The sequence below is a fragment of the Hyla sarda genome, chromosome 11 (genome assembly GCF_029499605.1).
Source record: "Hyla sarda isolate aHylSar1 chromosome 11, aHylSar1.hap1, whole genome shotgun sequence".
NCBI lineage: Eukaryota > Metazoa > Chordata > Amphibia > Anura > Hylidae > Hyla > Hyla sarda.
This window is the reverse complement of record NC_079199.1, coordinates 40,824,464-40,837,473: the sequence shown is the minus strand read 5'-3', so window position 1 is coordinate 40,837,473 and position 13,010 is coordinate 40,824,464. Positions and strand designations below refer to the sequence as shown.

Sequence of the window (13,010 nt, the reverse complement as noted above, 5' to 3'; positions counted from 1 at the left end):
AACTACATAGCTAAAACAAGCTTACAAGCCATACTGAATACACAGCATCGCCAGGAAAGACGACTGGGGTCTAGCACAACTGTATTATTATTATTAGATCTATTATAAACATGAAGAGACAGTAAACAGATTTATATGGAAACTATGAGGGAAAATAAAGTGTGTATTGTTCCATTAAATGCCATACCCTTTACAAAGGCACCATATAGTAACACAGAGCGCTTATAGCTTTACAGTACTGAAGTACAATCCTGTCATACAGACCTATACAGTAGGCCCGGCCTTGTGTATGAGGCCTAGAAGTGGTCGTACACATTGGATAGAAGTCGATTAATAGCTAAACAGTTAAGCAAGTGACCAATTACCTCAACCAGAAGGATGAACAATCTTTCTAGGAATGTCCTGGGAACATTTACTCCTGAAAGATTGGGCATGGATGAAAGATTTTTCTTAAAATATCTTTTGTCCGACTGTTCGGCAAAAAAAAAAAAAAAAAAAAAAAAAAAAAAAAAAAAAAAAAAAAAAACGAGCCAACTTCTCTCCAGATGAGAACGCTCAGTCATTGGACGGATAAACCAACCGTTTGATTATGTGTAAGGTGAAATGATACATTTTGGCTGAATTTATTCATTTTCAACAACTTTTATCCAATGTGTACAAGCCCTTTTAGAAGGCAACAATTGTTTGTCCAAAGTTGCTGACTAGTCCAGCCCCCACACCCTGACCCTTCTATCATTTCTGCCTGGTTTCCATTGCCAGCAACACAACATTAATAAGAGAACTAACAATCACAAGCTAAAAATAAACTGTGGGGGCGTGGTTTGCTCATGGCGGCGTGAGGCAGCACTTTCCCCTCCGCCCCCTGACCCTCCATTCTGGCTCTCACCTGGCTCCTCAGCACTCATAACCAGCTCCTCTGATGGCTTCTATGAAGCTAAAGAAGTCTGCTACTACCTCCGACGTTGACACCGGCTCCATCGCACAGTTTTCCTCTCGCCAAGCGGCCGTGGAAAACGGCCTTGCTCCCTCCAAGATGGCTGCGGCTACTAGATCTCGCTCTTCTCAGCGCCATGTGGGATCTGGTGTTCAGTCATCTAGGGGACCTTCCTAAATTCCTCACCTCTCTGGAATTACCCATGGTGGCTCTCCCGGTCTGGCCAACCCCGACATGGCGGATTGATACCCCCTGCCCGAGAGAAGTGGTCGGTGGTACCCGGCCAAGGCCGTGCGAAAAGTTCTCCTGCACCTTATTCTCCGGTCACCTGAATGGACTGATCTAGATCTCTATCCTCTCTTTAGGCCAGCTTCTTATGAAGCGTGATTTTTGCCTGCTAGTACGGAGGCGTCTAGCCGGGAAGTGTTATCTTAAGTTGCGTCTTTTTTTCATATTATCCAGTTTTTGTTATATTATATGGAGGGTGAGGGTTGGGGGTGGGGGGTGGGGGGTGGGTTATTTCTTTATTTTTTCTATTGTTTTCTGTCCCTAGTCTGTAATAGCCTGGTATTGCCCCTACTGTAGGTCTGCAAGGGATGGGTCCCCTGCAATTTAATGGAGTGTTTGCCCCTCTGGGTTCTTGGGCTTTTGTTCTTTGTTTTATTTGTTCTTTCCTTCCCTATTCTTGCTACTTTTCTCTCTCTTGTCTCTTCTCGCTGGCCTCTACTACTTTCCTATGTTATCCTTTCTCTGCTTCCCTTCCCCTCCTAGCCCTCTTCCCTTCCTCCTGTTCCTCCACCATGGATAGCTTAACGGTATGTACATTTAACGTGAAAGGGCTTAAATCAGCCGGAGAAGCATAGGCAAATTTCCTGTTTTTTACATAAAAGTAGGGTTTCAGTCGCCCTTCTCAAAGAAATTCATTTTCAGACAGTCAGTATCCGGTCAGGTTCCACTCCACTAATGTAGAATCCAAATCTAAAAAGGGATTTCAATAACATTTCATAGGTCCTTCCATCCTCAACTCCTCTAGTGACCCCTTTGGTCGTTATTTATTTCTTCAATTTTCATATGCCTCTCAGCTTTTCACAGTTGTCTCTGTTTATTTCCCAAACCAGGCTCAAGTGCCTTTTGCTTTAAAGGTTCTCCGTCTCCTAGATGAGTTTGCTGGGTCTTCACGGATCATCCTCGGTGGTGACTTCAATTGGGTATGGGCTCTACTCTGTAAGGAACTCCTTGATCGCTGCCTGGTGGATGTATGGCGGGTGGTACAACCCAGTGTCAAGGACTTCACTTATTTTTCCCCAGCCCATAACTCCTATAGTCAGCTTGACATGATTTTAGTAAGTCATTCCCTTCTCTCTGCCTCCCCCGTGACTACATTATTTAATCAGACCACACCCCTGTCCTAGCTCTGTTTCAGTTTGCTGATAGTGGTCCCTGTCCCTTCTCCTGGCGACTGAACGACAATTTGCTGCATGATACCTTGTGCTCATCTGAGGTCACTCGTACTATCTCAGAATTTTTGGAGACTCATCGCTCTGACCCCACTCCATCCCCCACCAAGAAATGTGGGGGATGGAGTAAAACACGAAATGTACGATACGCTGCATTTTGATGTATCACTGTGTTTGTCTTAAAAACAGCTAATGGTCAGAAACTGAGCTCTCTATTTGCAGCCTTAGCATCCTTAGAAGCATCTAATAAGCGAACTTACTTTGAGAGCACTTGAGCCCAGATCTCCACCGTGAGGCAGCAATTGCACAGTTGTCTTGACCAGCAGTCGTTCTTTTATCGGGAGAGAGCACGCCGTGGCTATTACAAATATGCAGACAAGAGTGGCACCCATCTAGGGCCCTACATCCTAAGACCTCTTCTCTGTACATTCTCTCTCTTAACTCTGCCGCTTCTGGCCGGATTCATACAACTCAGCAGATTGTTCCGCGATCTGCTCTTATTACCAATCCCTTCATCAGATTTGTGGTAAATATGCATACCTCTCCCCTTCTGTTTTCCGGGCTAAGAGTGACCAGTATCCAGGAGACCGTATTCCAAACGCAGTCTCCCCTCTTTGCCACTAGAGCATCGGGAGCACCTTTATTGTCCGTTGGAGCCTGAGGAAATTCAAGAGGCTATTAAGGGTCTCAAAAATGGGAAATGTCCAGGGCCCGATGGGTTTACGGCCCGTTTCTATAAGTAGTATGTCGACCTTGTTACCCCTGAAATGTTGAGAGCTTTCAATTCTGTTGTCGACGGCACCTCTTTTCCTTCTCAAGCTCTCATGGCCCATATCACGGTGATCTCCAAGCCTGGCAGGGATCCAGCCTCCTGTAGCAACTATCATCCTATATCGCTACTGAACTTGGACATTAAAAAATATATTCTAAGATTTTGGCCCTTCGTTTGGGTACGTTGCTTCCCTCCCTGATTCATAATGACCAAGTTGGTTTTGTTTCGGGTAGGGAAGCCAGGGACAATACCCTGAAGATATTTTCCCTAATCGATGCCACCAGATCCCGCAATTTAACCATTTGTCTACTTTCTATTGATGCCAAAAAGGCTTTTGATAGGGTCGGGTGGGACTTTTTAGATTTAGCATTGTCCCGGTTGGGTATGGGTCCTCGTTTTCATAGTCACATCATGGCCCTATACCGCGGTGCTACGGCACAGGTTAGAGTGAATGGTACCTTGTCCGTGCCCTTCTCAATTAGCAATAGGACCAGACAGGGGTGTCCCCTCTCCCCCTATACATAATTTCTATGGAGTATCTGGCGATGGCGATGAGGCAAAATGCTTCCATTCCTGGTCTTCCTATAAGCTCTCTCTTTATGCCGATGATATTTTATATGTAACGAACCCCCCCCCCCCCCCCCATGTGTCCCTACCCGTCCTCTTAGCGGAATTCGCGGAATACGGTGATCTTAGACATTTTAAAGTTAATACCCACAAATCTGAAATCCTTTTCGCACCCAATCTTGCTCCCTACGTTATCTTGGGGTCCACCTACTGGCGGTTCCTAATGGTCTATTTGATGTTAACTATCTCCCTTTACTGAGGGTTATCGAGCGGGATCTGCTATCTTGGAAAACTCTTCCCCTCTCTTGGTTTGGCAGAATGGCAGTGGATTCTTTATTTGATGCAGACCCTCCCAGTCCGTATTCCGGCCTCTTTTCTTACTAAACTCCGTTCTTTAGTTATACGCTTTATCTGGTCCAATACTGGCCCTCGTCTTTGTCATCAAGTGCTGGCTTGGAGGAAAGAAAAGGGAGGAGCTGGTTTGCCTGACATCCGTATGTATTACTGGTCTACAGTTTGCCCTTGTATCCTTGACTTCTGCCATCATGCCGAGTCCAAGCAGTGGGTTCGTTTAGAGATAGAACTCTTCCCCGCCCACCCTGTTGCTCTCCCCTGGCTACCGCCTGCCTCAAGTCTAGCTCTTACTTAGATCTCCCGGGTGTTCCTTTTAATTTGGGACTCCTTATTGGGCTCTACTGCTATTTCCTCCTACCCTGGCCATCTTACCCCGCTTTTTAGCAACCCGGCCCTACCATTCAAAACTGAACTCCGCACCCTTTTAGGCCACACATCACTCTTGCAGCTCAGGCTTCGAGATGTCACGTCTGCCACATCATTAATAACCTTGACCTCCCTCCCTAGTGTACCCCTCGGGGTATGGTTCACATATGAAAAACTCTGTGTCCTTCCTCTATCCCCCCCCCCCCCCCCCCCCGCCCCCCACTCTTATACGATTTCTTTGATTTACGGAGTGTTGCAAAGTTCTTTGGAAGACCCAGTGAAACCTCCTTACCTTGTTAAAGGGGTATTCCAGGCAAAACCTTTTTTATATATATATCAACTGGCTCCGGAAAGTTAAACAGATTTGTAAATTACTTCTATTAAAAAATCTTAATCCTTCCAATAGTTATTAGCTTCTGAAGTTTTCTGTCTAACTGCTCAATGATGATGTCACGTCCAGGGAGCTGTGAATGATGGGAGACTATCCCCATAGGAACTGCACAGCTCCCGGGATGTGAGTCATCAGAGAGCAGTTAGACAGAAAACAACAACTCAACTTCAGAAGCTAATAACTATTGGAAGGATTAAGATTTTTTAATAGAAGTAATTTACAAATCTGTTTAACTTTCCGGAGCCAGTTGATATATAAAAAAAAGCTTTGGCCTGGAATACCCCTTTAACTTGTTAAATGGGAGACTGAACTGGGGTGTGACCTCACCACCGTGGAGGTTTCTCTTTTTTTTTTTTTTTTACTAACCCATAAGGATTTCTTTTCCTCTAGCATACAGGAACATAGTTAAGATTTTTATCAAGGTGGTATCGTCGTCCAGTTCGTATCCGTGAGACGTTCCTGACAGCCTCTGACACATCCTGGAGCTGTGGTAATGCAGTGGGCACGTACTTGCATACTTGGTGGGACCTGACGAAGAGGGGGTCCCACCCCTTGAAACGCCTAGTCCACATCGCTAAAAATAAAAGGATTTATTTTATTTAATTCCTTTGTCCATATCGGTTTCTACACGATTATTGGGTGAGTGCCAAGAAGATCAATTTCCCTCTGCAGATTGTAGTTCCACTTGTGTATTTACAGGAGTTGTGATATTGCTCTTCACTTTGAATAGCATTGTGTTTCAGGCCTTCCCTGCATTGTTTTATTTTTTTATCATGTTGTGTTTACTACGACCCTATATACATCCTTTCTGTTCTACCTGCATATGTGACCAATATTATTGTTTATGCTATTGTTTACTGTTTCTTTGTAAAATCTTAATATACACTGATTTACCATAAAAATAAACTGTGAAGGCAAATAGGAGACTGTAAATGCTAAGCAAACAATGAGGCCTATCAGTGTAAGGGACATGTTTTTTAGCAGGCGTTTTCTGTGCCATGTAAATAAGGAAGCCCGAGCCATGTGTAATGTTACAGGATGCAGCGGTCGTTGCTCAGTATTCCCGGCCGGCAGAGTAAACAGTGATCAGACTCCTGAATCGATTCCAAGCTCTCAGTTTGTATAACAGACTCATCTAAAGTATACATCGTGTGGAGCAGTCAGTGCGGGTCATATCCTCCGATCAATAGCCAATGTGCTACGTGCTGCTCTCATGGGGGGATAATAATTTGAGTAACTATAAGTAGACTTAATGACTGATCACTACTCTACATATATATTGAAGACTGTGGGTAACTGAACCAGTCTCATAAAAAGGTGGAATAATAGGTACAAAATAAAATAGCAAAAAAACGTCATGTTATGCCCAAAAAGCACAAAAAAAATGGGATTATACTGTAACACCGTACTTGGGATGTTGCTGCAGTATTAGATCAGATTTTTCTTGAAAATGCTCCCTATGTCCACACCATGTTCATACATTTGGAGTATGCAGCAGGAAAGCTCCCAGTGAATGTGCCAAATGTAGCCCTAGGCAACCTTTGACCCAACAGAGGCTGTAAGAACTCTTCTGGCCTATCACTGTATCAGCATACCTCCTTTATTCACCGTATAGGAAAGCAGTATAGACAGCACTTTTTTATACAGTGGGCCACTGCAAACCATGTGGAGGAAGAAGACCGGGAACACTATTGGCATTTAGAATAAATGCGGTGTTAAAGCTTAAAGGGGTTCTCCCCTGGAAAACATTTTTTTTTTTTAAATCAACTGGTGCCAGAAAGTTTAAACATATTTGTAAATTACTTCGATTTAAAAATCTTAATCCTTCCAGTACTTATCAGTTGCTGTAAGAAGTTCTTTTCTTTTTGAATTTCCTTTCTGTCTGACCACATTGCTCTCTGCTGACACCTCTGTCCATGTCAGGAAATGTCCGAAGCAGGGTAGGTTTGCTATGGGGATTTTCTCCTGCTCTGGACAGTTCCTAAAATGGACAGAGGTGTCAGCAGAGAGCACTGTGGTCAGACAAAGGAAATTCAAAAAGAAAAGAACTTCCTCTGGAACATACAGCAGCTGACAAGTACTGGAAGGATTAAGATTTTTAGAAGTAATTTACAAATATGTTTGAACTTTCTGGCACCAGTTGATTTATAAAACAAAAAAAAGAAAAAGAATTTCCAGTGGAGTACCCCCTTAAAGCGTACATTCAGTCATGGCTCTGGCAGCAGGTGCTTAAATTATTTAGAAGACACATATAGTCTCCTGCAAGGCATGAGCGACTGCGTGAAACTTTATGAAAAAGTATCTGATTATCCTGATCTTTCTGCTTCATGAACAGAATGCACAAACCATGCTGAAGATTCACAGACTATGGAAGCAGCCACATCCTAGTTGTATTAAATCAGTGTCACAATTTTATATAACTGTGAATGCACTATAAGGACTTGTTCACACATAAGCTTTGTAATGGATACTGGTGTCAAATCTAACAAAAACTGCATCCATATTAATGGCGTTCCCAAAATGGAAAATTTCCTATGGTAACCTACACAAATTCTGAGGAATCGTCCAATGAATGACAAAGGTTTCTGCTCTGAAAACATATCAGATTTGAAAGTGGTGTATGAACAAACTTTTACTATAAGATAGAAGCCATTACTATGGTGGCTGCTAAGGGGCCCGTGAACATCCCCTGAGGGCCAAGACCACCTCTGCAGAAGAAGACAAGTATACATTAGAAAGCAGAGGTAAGCAAGGCCTGCAGAAACCTGGGCTAACCACTATGGATACTGTGCGCTATAAGGGCCAATTCACTCTACATATTTTCAGAGTGGTGTTCTGCTGTGGAAAATACAGTGCATCAGCCTCCCACTGTTTTCAGTTGGATTATGCTCCACCATTAGCACTACTGAAACTTCGGTCCCCAGAATACGCTCAGAAATGCATTGACATACATGGAGACAACGCATTTCCAAGAAGTCCTAGCACCGGCTTGTTTTGCTGGAGACAGATGAAATCCCTGCCTAAAATATCTCTGTGCAGAGATTCCATAGTGTTAATGAGGCCTCTAAGAAAAAGCTAAATAAGGGTACATTCATTTCCCAGACTTATGTCTCCTGCAGCCAGTTATGGCGGGAGTATTTCAAAACCACCTCCTGCCAGATCCGTGCCGTACCCTATTGATTTCAAGGTAGCGAGTCTGGTTGGCTCATTTTCCAACCGTAACCAGAACACAGAAGCTTGGAACTTCTGTGTTCGTGAGGTCATGCCACAACCCCTCCATTCATGTCTATGTGAGAGGATGTGACAGCTAGTACAGGGGATCCCAGCGCTGGACCCCTGAGATCAGACATCCTAGATATTTAGGGGCGGAGTAACCCTTTAAAGGATACCTCCGGGATGTACAAATTATCCCCTATCCTAAGGATAGGGGATAAGTGTTAGATCGCAGAGGGTCCGACTGCTGGGCCCCCCCACGATCTCACGAAAGGAGCCCCGGCTCCCTGCATGATACGAGTGTTTTCGACCACCGCACGAAGCTGCGGCCGACACGCCCTCCTCCATGCAATTCTATGGCAGAGCCAGAGATTGCCAAAAGCAGCGATCCGTCTCTGCCACAGAACTGTATGGAGGGGGCGTATCGGCCGCAGCTTCCGGCGGTGGTCAAAAATGCCCGTACCATGCAGGGAGTTGGGGCTCCGTTCGGGAGACGGCGGGGGCCCCAGCAGTTGAGAACCCCTCCGCCATCTAACACTTATCCTTAGGATAGGGGATAATTTGTACATCCCGGAGGTATCTTTTAAATAATCAAATACCCCTGCCAAAGCCAGAGGGAGATCCAGAACGGACATCATTGTGCATTTGTAAACCAAAAGGTTTTCTATATTGAGAGCATTAAAAATTGTAAATGCAAATTTTGGCAGCAAATGTTGTAAATACATTAAGAATAACATGCAGTAACAAAAATTCAGCAATCTAGACTGCAAACCCCAGAGGCATCAATATCACTGCGCCAAGGTTCTTATAGCGGTGTCTAGGTGAATCAGGAAACCACACAGAATACAACATTGTCTTAATGAGATGAGGAGCGCAGCTCTGAATAATAAACACACAATGTCCTTAGATAAAATGTCTGAACTGCAGGATTACAATAATGCAGCAGATTGATAACAAAAAGACCTTGATAATCTAAGTGTGAGCAAGGCGGCACCGATCCCAAATTATAGCAGATCCATGTTAAAAGTTCTTAAACCAGTACTTACCACCAACTCTGCAAACATAACATCCAGCTCCTCAGTTGCAGGGATTGGTAATGCTGGCTCCATTGACTGCAGCGCAAAATTGCTGTCATTTCGTAACCGGTATGTGATCTCTGGATGCTCATTGCTTCGAAAACAGCAGAAGATGAAGGAGATTCCACGGTTACTCCTCTTTCTTGGAGCCATGGCTGGAAGTCTTAAGATTCAACCCTTCCCAAGAAATCCTGTGTGGGAAAAAAATAATATTTTATTACTGTCAAAGTATCAGATCAGATTTTTGCATCTAAGATACTATTTAAGCTTCAACTGACAAAAGGGTCTTGCTTGGGATACAACATACACCAACATTTTTGCAAAAAAAATAAGTCAACCAATAGCTGATAAAAAAAATTTGATTAATTTAAAGTGTCTAAAAAATGCAACAGAGTGGCCACTCTAAAATAACTCTTTCACGGCTGGCTTGAGTCTAAGAACACTTCAGATTCATCAAAGAATAACACACATAACAGATAGGACAACTTGCTTAAGCACCCAACCTAGCGCCTTGTTCAGGTCAGAGGCATCATAGGTAATGCAGGCTGTAGCAGAAAGCCACATAAGAGCGGAAGAAGGAATCAAGATGGCAGAAAAATGCCACATTAATGGGTAAACACAAAGTATACACAAGAGCCTCTATATTATTTATTAATAGCCTATCCTGAACTCTAAGAAACTAAAAAAAAAAAGTTAATAAATCCCAGAATGCCTCTTAAAATTTGCAGTAGATTCTTTCAATATCTATAAAGTTAGAAAAATTGTGGTGCAAATTGTTGCAGGATTGCTTGATCGACAGGATTTTAAAATAATGTTTTAAAAGAAACTAAATTTAAACAAACAGCCTGGGGTAAGAAATATTTGGGCTATGGCAAATAAAAACGCAGATGCACCATCTACATAATAGGTAACTATGAACAATGGATGAGCACAATGGCCAAGGCTATGAGGGCCGATGCACAGGTCGTGGAAAACCCTGCAATTGGTGTGGAGGAATAGCCGTTTACTGTTTATGCATTAAGACAGATGGGAGATGGAGAGAGCAACCATAGAGCCAGGTGTATGGGAGAAGATGTGAGGTGGCACAGGTGTACAGACAGGTGTGACCTTCGAGCTGTAAACTGCTTCAGTTGTCAGAATGGAAATGTATGCAAATTGTTAGAATACACACAAAAAAGCAGGCGAAAATTGCACACCTATGGGAAAAGGATTTTACAATCTTAATATGGTATATGCATAATAAATGGTGCCCAACAACCGGCTACCTAAATTCGCTATATGATCATAAATGAAGCTATTTAACACAAATGTAGATACAAAATATAATAAATCTTTATTATTGCACAACAGCAAAAATTTAATGAAAATACATTAAAAAGACAGGGAGGAATACACCCTAAAATGGCGGCAGCCTGGGACTATATTGTATACATAATGGACCAAGTGGACCATACATAACATGGGCATACTACTAGTATATAGGTAAGTTAATATTGGATTCAAAGAACCACACATATACCAGTGGCACTATAGTGTGTAAGGTGAGTATATAACAGTAATGACTACAATTCATATATTTGTCAGCTAAAAATAGTAAAGTGCAGAGTGCAAATTGTAATACTCTTCAGTGTGCTGCTATCTGTATATGCCCATGCAATATGGAAATCTAATGCAGTAAATACCAACCACGTAGAGCTTTGAGAGTCGGATAGTCCCAGGATGCCGCCACCCCAACACGTGTTTCGGTCCTGAGACCCCCGGACGAAGGTCTCAGGACCGAAACACGTGTTCGGGTGGCGGCATCCTGGGACTATCCGACTCTCAAAGCTCTACGTGGTTGGTATTTACTGCATTAGTTTTCCATATTGCATGGGCATATTAACTTACCTATATACTAGTAGTATGCCCATGTTAAATCGTGTTTAATTCCACTTGGTCCATTATGTATACAATATAGTCCCAGGCTGCCGCCATTTTGTAGTGTATTTTTATAAAATTTTTGCTGTTGTGCAATAGTAAAGATTTATTATATTTTGTATCTACATTTGTGTTAAATAGCTCTATTTTTGGGGGTATTATTGCAAATTGTTAGAAGTAAAGCCGCGTCACAAGGAAAGATTAAAAACCTAGAATTTAGCTGAAATAAAGGTGTATTTATGTAAGGCATGTTTTTCACATTCTTTTTCATGTTTTATGTTTGTTGATTATTTTATTTTTTATTTAGAGTGTTTGGGGGGGGGGGGGGGGGTAGTTGGGGGAAGTGCCCTTTTTTCCCTTAAAGGAGTAATCCACTGGCAAGCATTCAGAACATTTGGTTCCGAACACTGTGTTCGCTCTGCAGGGTCGGCCACACCCCTCAATGCAAGTCTCCCTTGCAGAGTGAACATAGCGTTCGGCACTAAATGTTCCGAACGCTGGCCAGTGGAGTACCCCTTTAAGCTCCTGCAACCCAAATGTCCCTGCCCTTGAGGGAATGGAGCTGCAGCATGCATGCTTGGCCACCAGTTCAAAGTTTGAAAGAGTGAATGGGACATAGGTCAAATATGCATGCATGCACTACCGGTCCATTCACTTGAGGGACAATTTAGCTCTATTCGCCTGACTAGTGGGGATCTCAGCGGTCAGACCCAAATAGATCAGCTAGTTATCCCCCTATCTACAGGATAACCTTGGGATAAACTTGAGGTATAGTCTCCTTAAGTTAAATGTTGGGGGGTTTAATGCATGCATGCATGTAGAATAGCGCAGTTGAAGTCCCTCGCCTAACAAAAGCCACCTCCTGGGCTATCCAATATTCATGAGATATTCACTGCTGGCTACACTAACAAAGCTGGGAGTTGTAGTTTTGCAACAGCTGGAGGCACCCCTGGTTGGGAAACATTAACCTATACTATATGCTACTATATCGTCCAACATGCTGGGAGTTGTAGTTTTCGTTTGGGGCAGCTGATGAGCCACAGGCTGTATCAGGGCATGCTGGGAGTTGTAGTTAGTAACCAACTGCAACTCCTGAATTTAATTTAAAAAAGCCAACAAAAAGTCACATCAAAATAAAAATGGTCCTGTTAACTACAGACCGGGGAGCAAAAAATGGGCCCTCATACAGGCCCGTATAAGGAGAAATAAAAAAAGCTATAGGGGTCAGAATAGGACAAAATTTTCCCTGCATATGTGTATCATGTGATGTTATGCATATATAATTAATTATGCAAATTAGCATGGCCGGAATTTTTTTGCAAGAAAGGTGGCGACCCTATGTATATTCATTTTCCTACCTTGGGATTCAATATACAGCTCAATATACCTATCATAAAGCAGCTAGTAGTAAGCACATAAACAGTTAATGGGCTCACAAATTATTTCCATATCCTCCATGTAGGCGACAGAAGAAACAGGAGCTCAACTAATCCTCCCCGGGGGATCGCAACGAACAAAATGAAAGCTAATTTGCGGATTGGTCAGTAGGTACCTGTATGCAAATAGATCGGAATCTGACAAAGCTCATACTAACAAACCCAGATGCGTTCTTCATGGTGAATTCTGAAGCTTTTAGCATTTGTTTAATCATCCAGTATTACACGATGATAATTACTAAAGGATGCCGGATGTCATTTTTTCCATTGTTAATGAAATGGGGACATCTTTATCTTGTTACACTGAAAATTGGCTTCAAGGCATTTGTCTAACATGAATTACTGGCAACATTAACAATTGAGATGACAGCTCAACACAGCGGAGTCCGTTTAACCCTTTCCTACAGTGAAAGTGTACTTGCACATAGAGAGAAAAAAGACCTAGTTCTTACTCAACATACAAGTAATACATGCGCTTGCCACCAAATAGTCATAGCAATATAGTCACTGACAGCATTGAAAACTTG

The 13,010-nt window shown here is 42.8% G+C and overlaps 1 protein-coding gene across 8 annotated transcripts in view; it reads right to left on the bottom strand.

The window, feature by feature from the left end:
- Positions 1-13,010, bottom strand: part of DAAM1 (dishevelled associated activator of morphogenesis 1) — a 202,986-nt gene that overhangs the window by 78,276 nt on the left and 111,700 nt on the right. For all 8 annotated transcript variants that reach the window (XR_008848986.1, XM_056546901.1, XM_056546905.1 and 5 more), the window contains one exon: positions 9,101-9,321. Coding sequence is in view for 7 of the 8 variants with exons in the window: in XM_056546901.1 (XP_056402876.1) it covers positions 9,101-9,283 (183 nt within the window). In the remaining variant the exon portion in view is untranslated. The remainder of the gene's footprint in view (positions 1-9,100; positions 9,322-13,010) is intronic.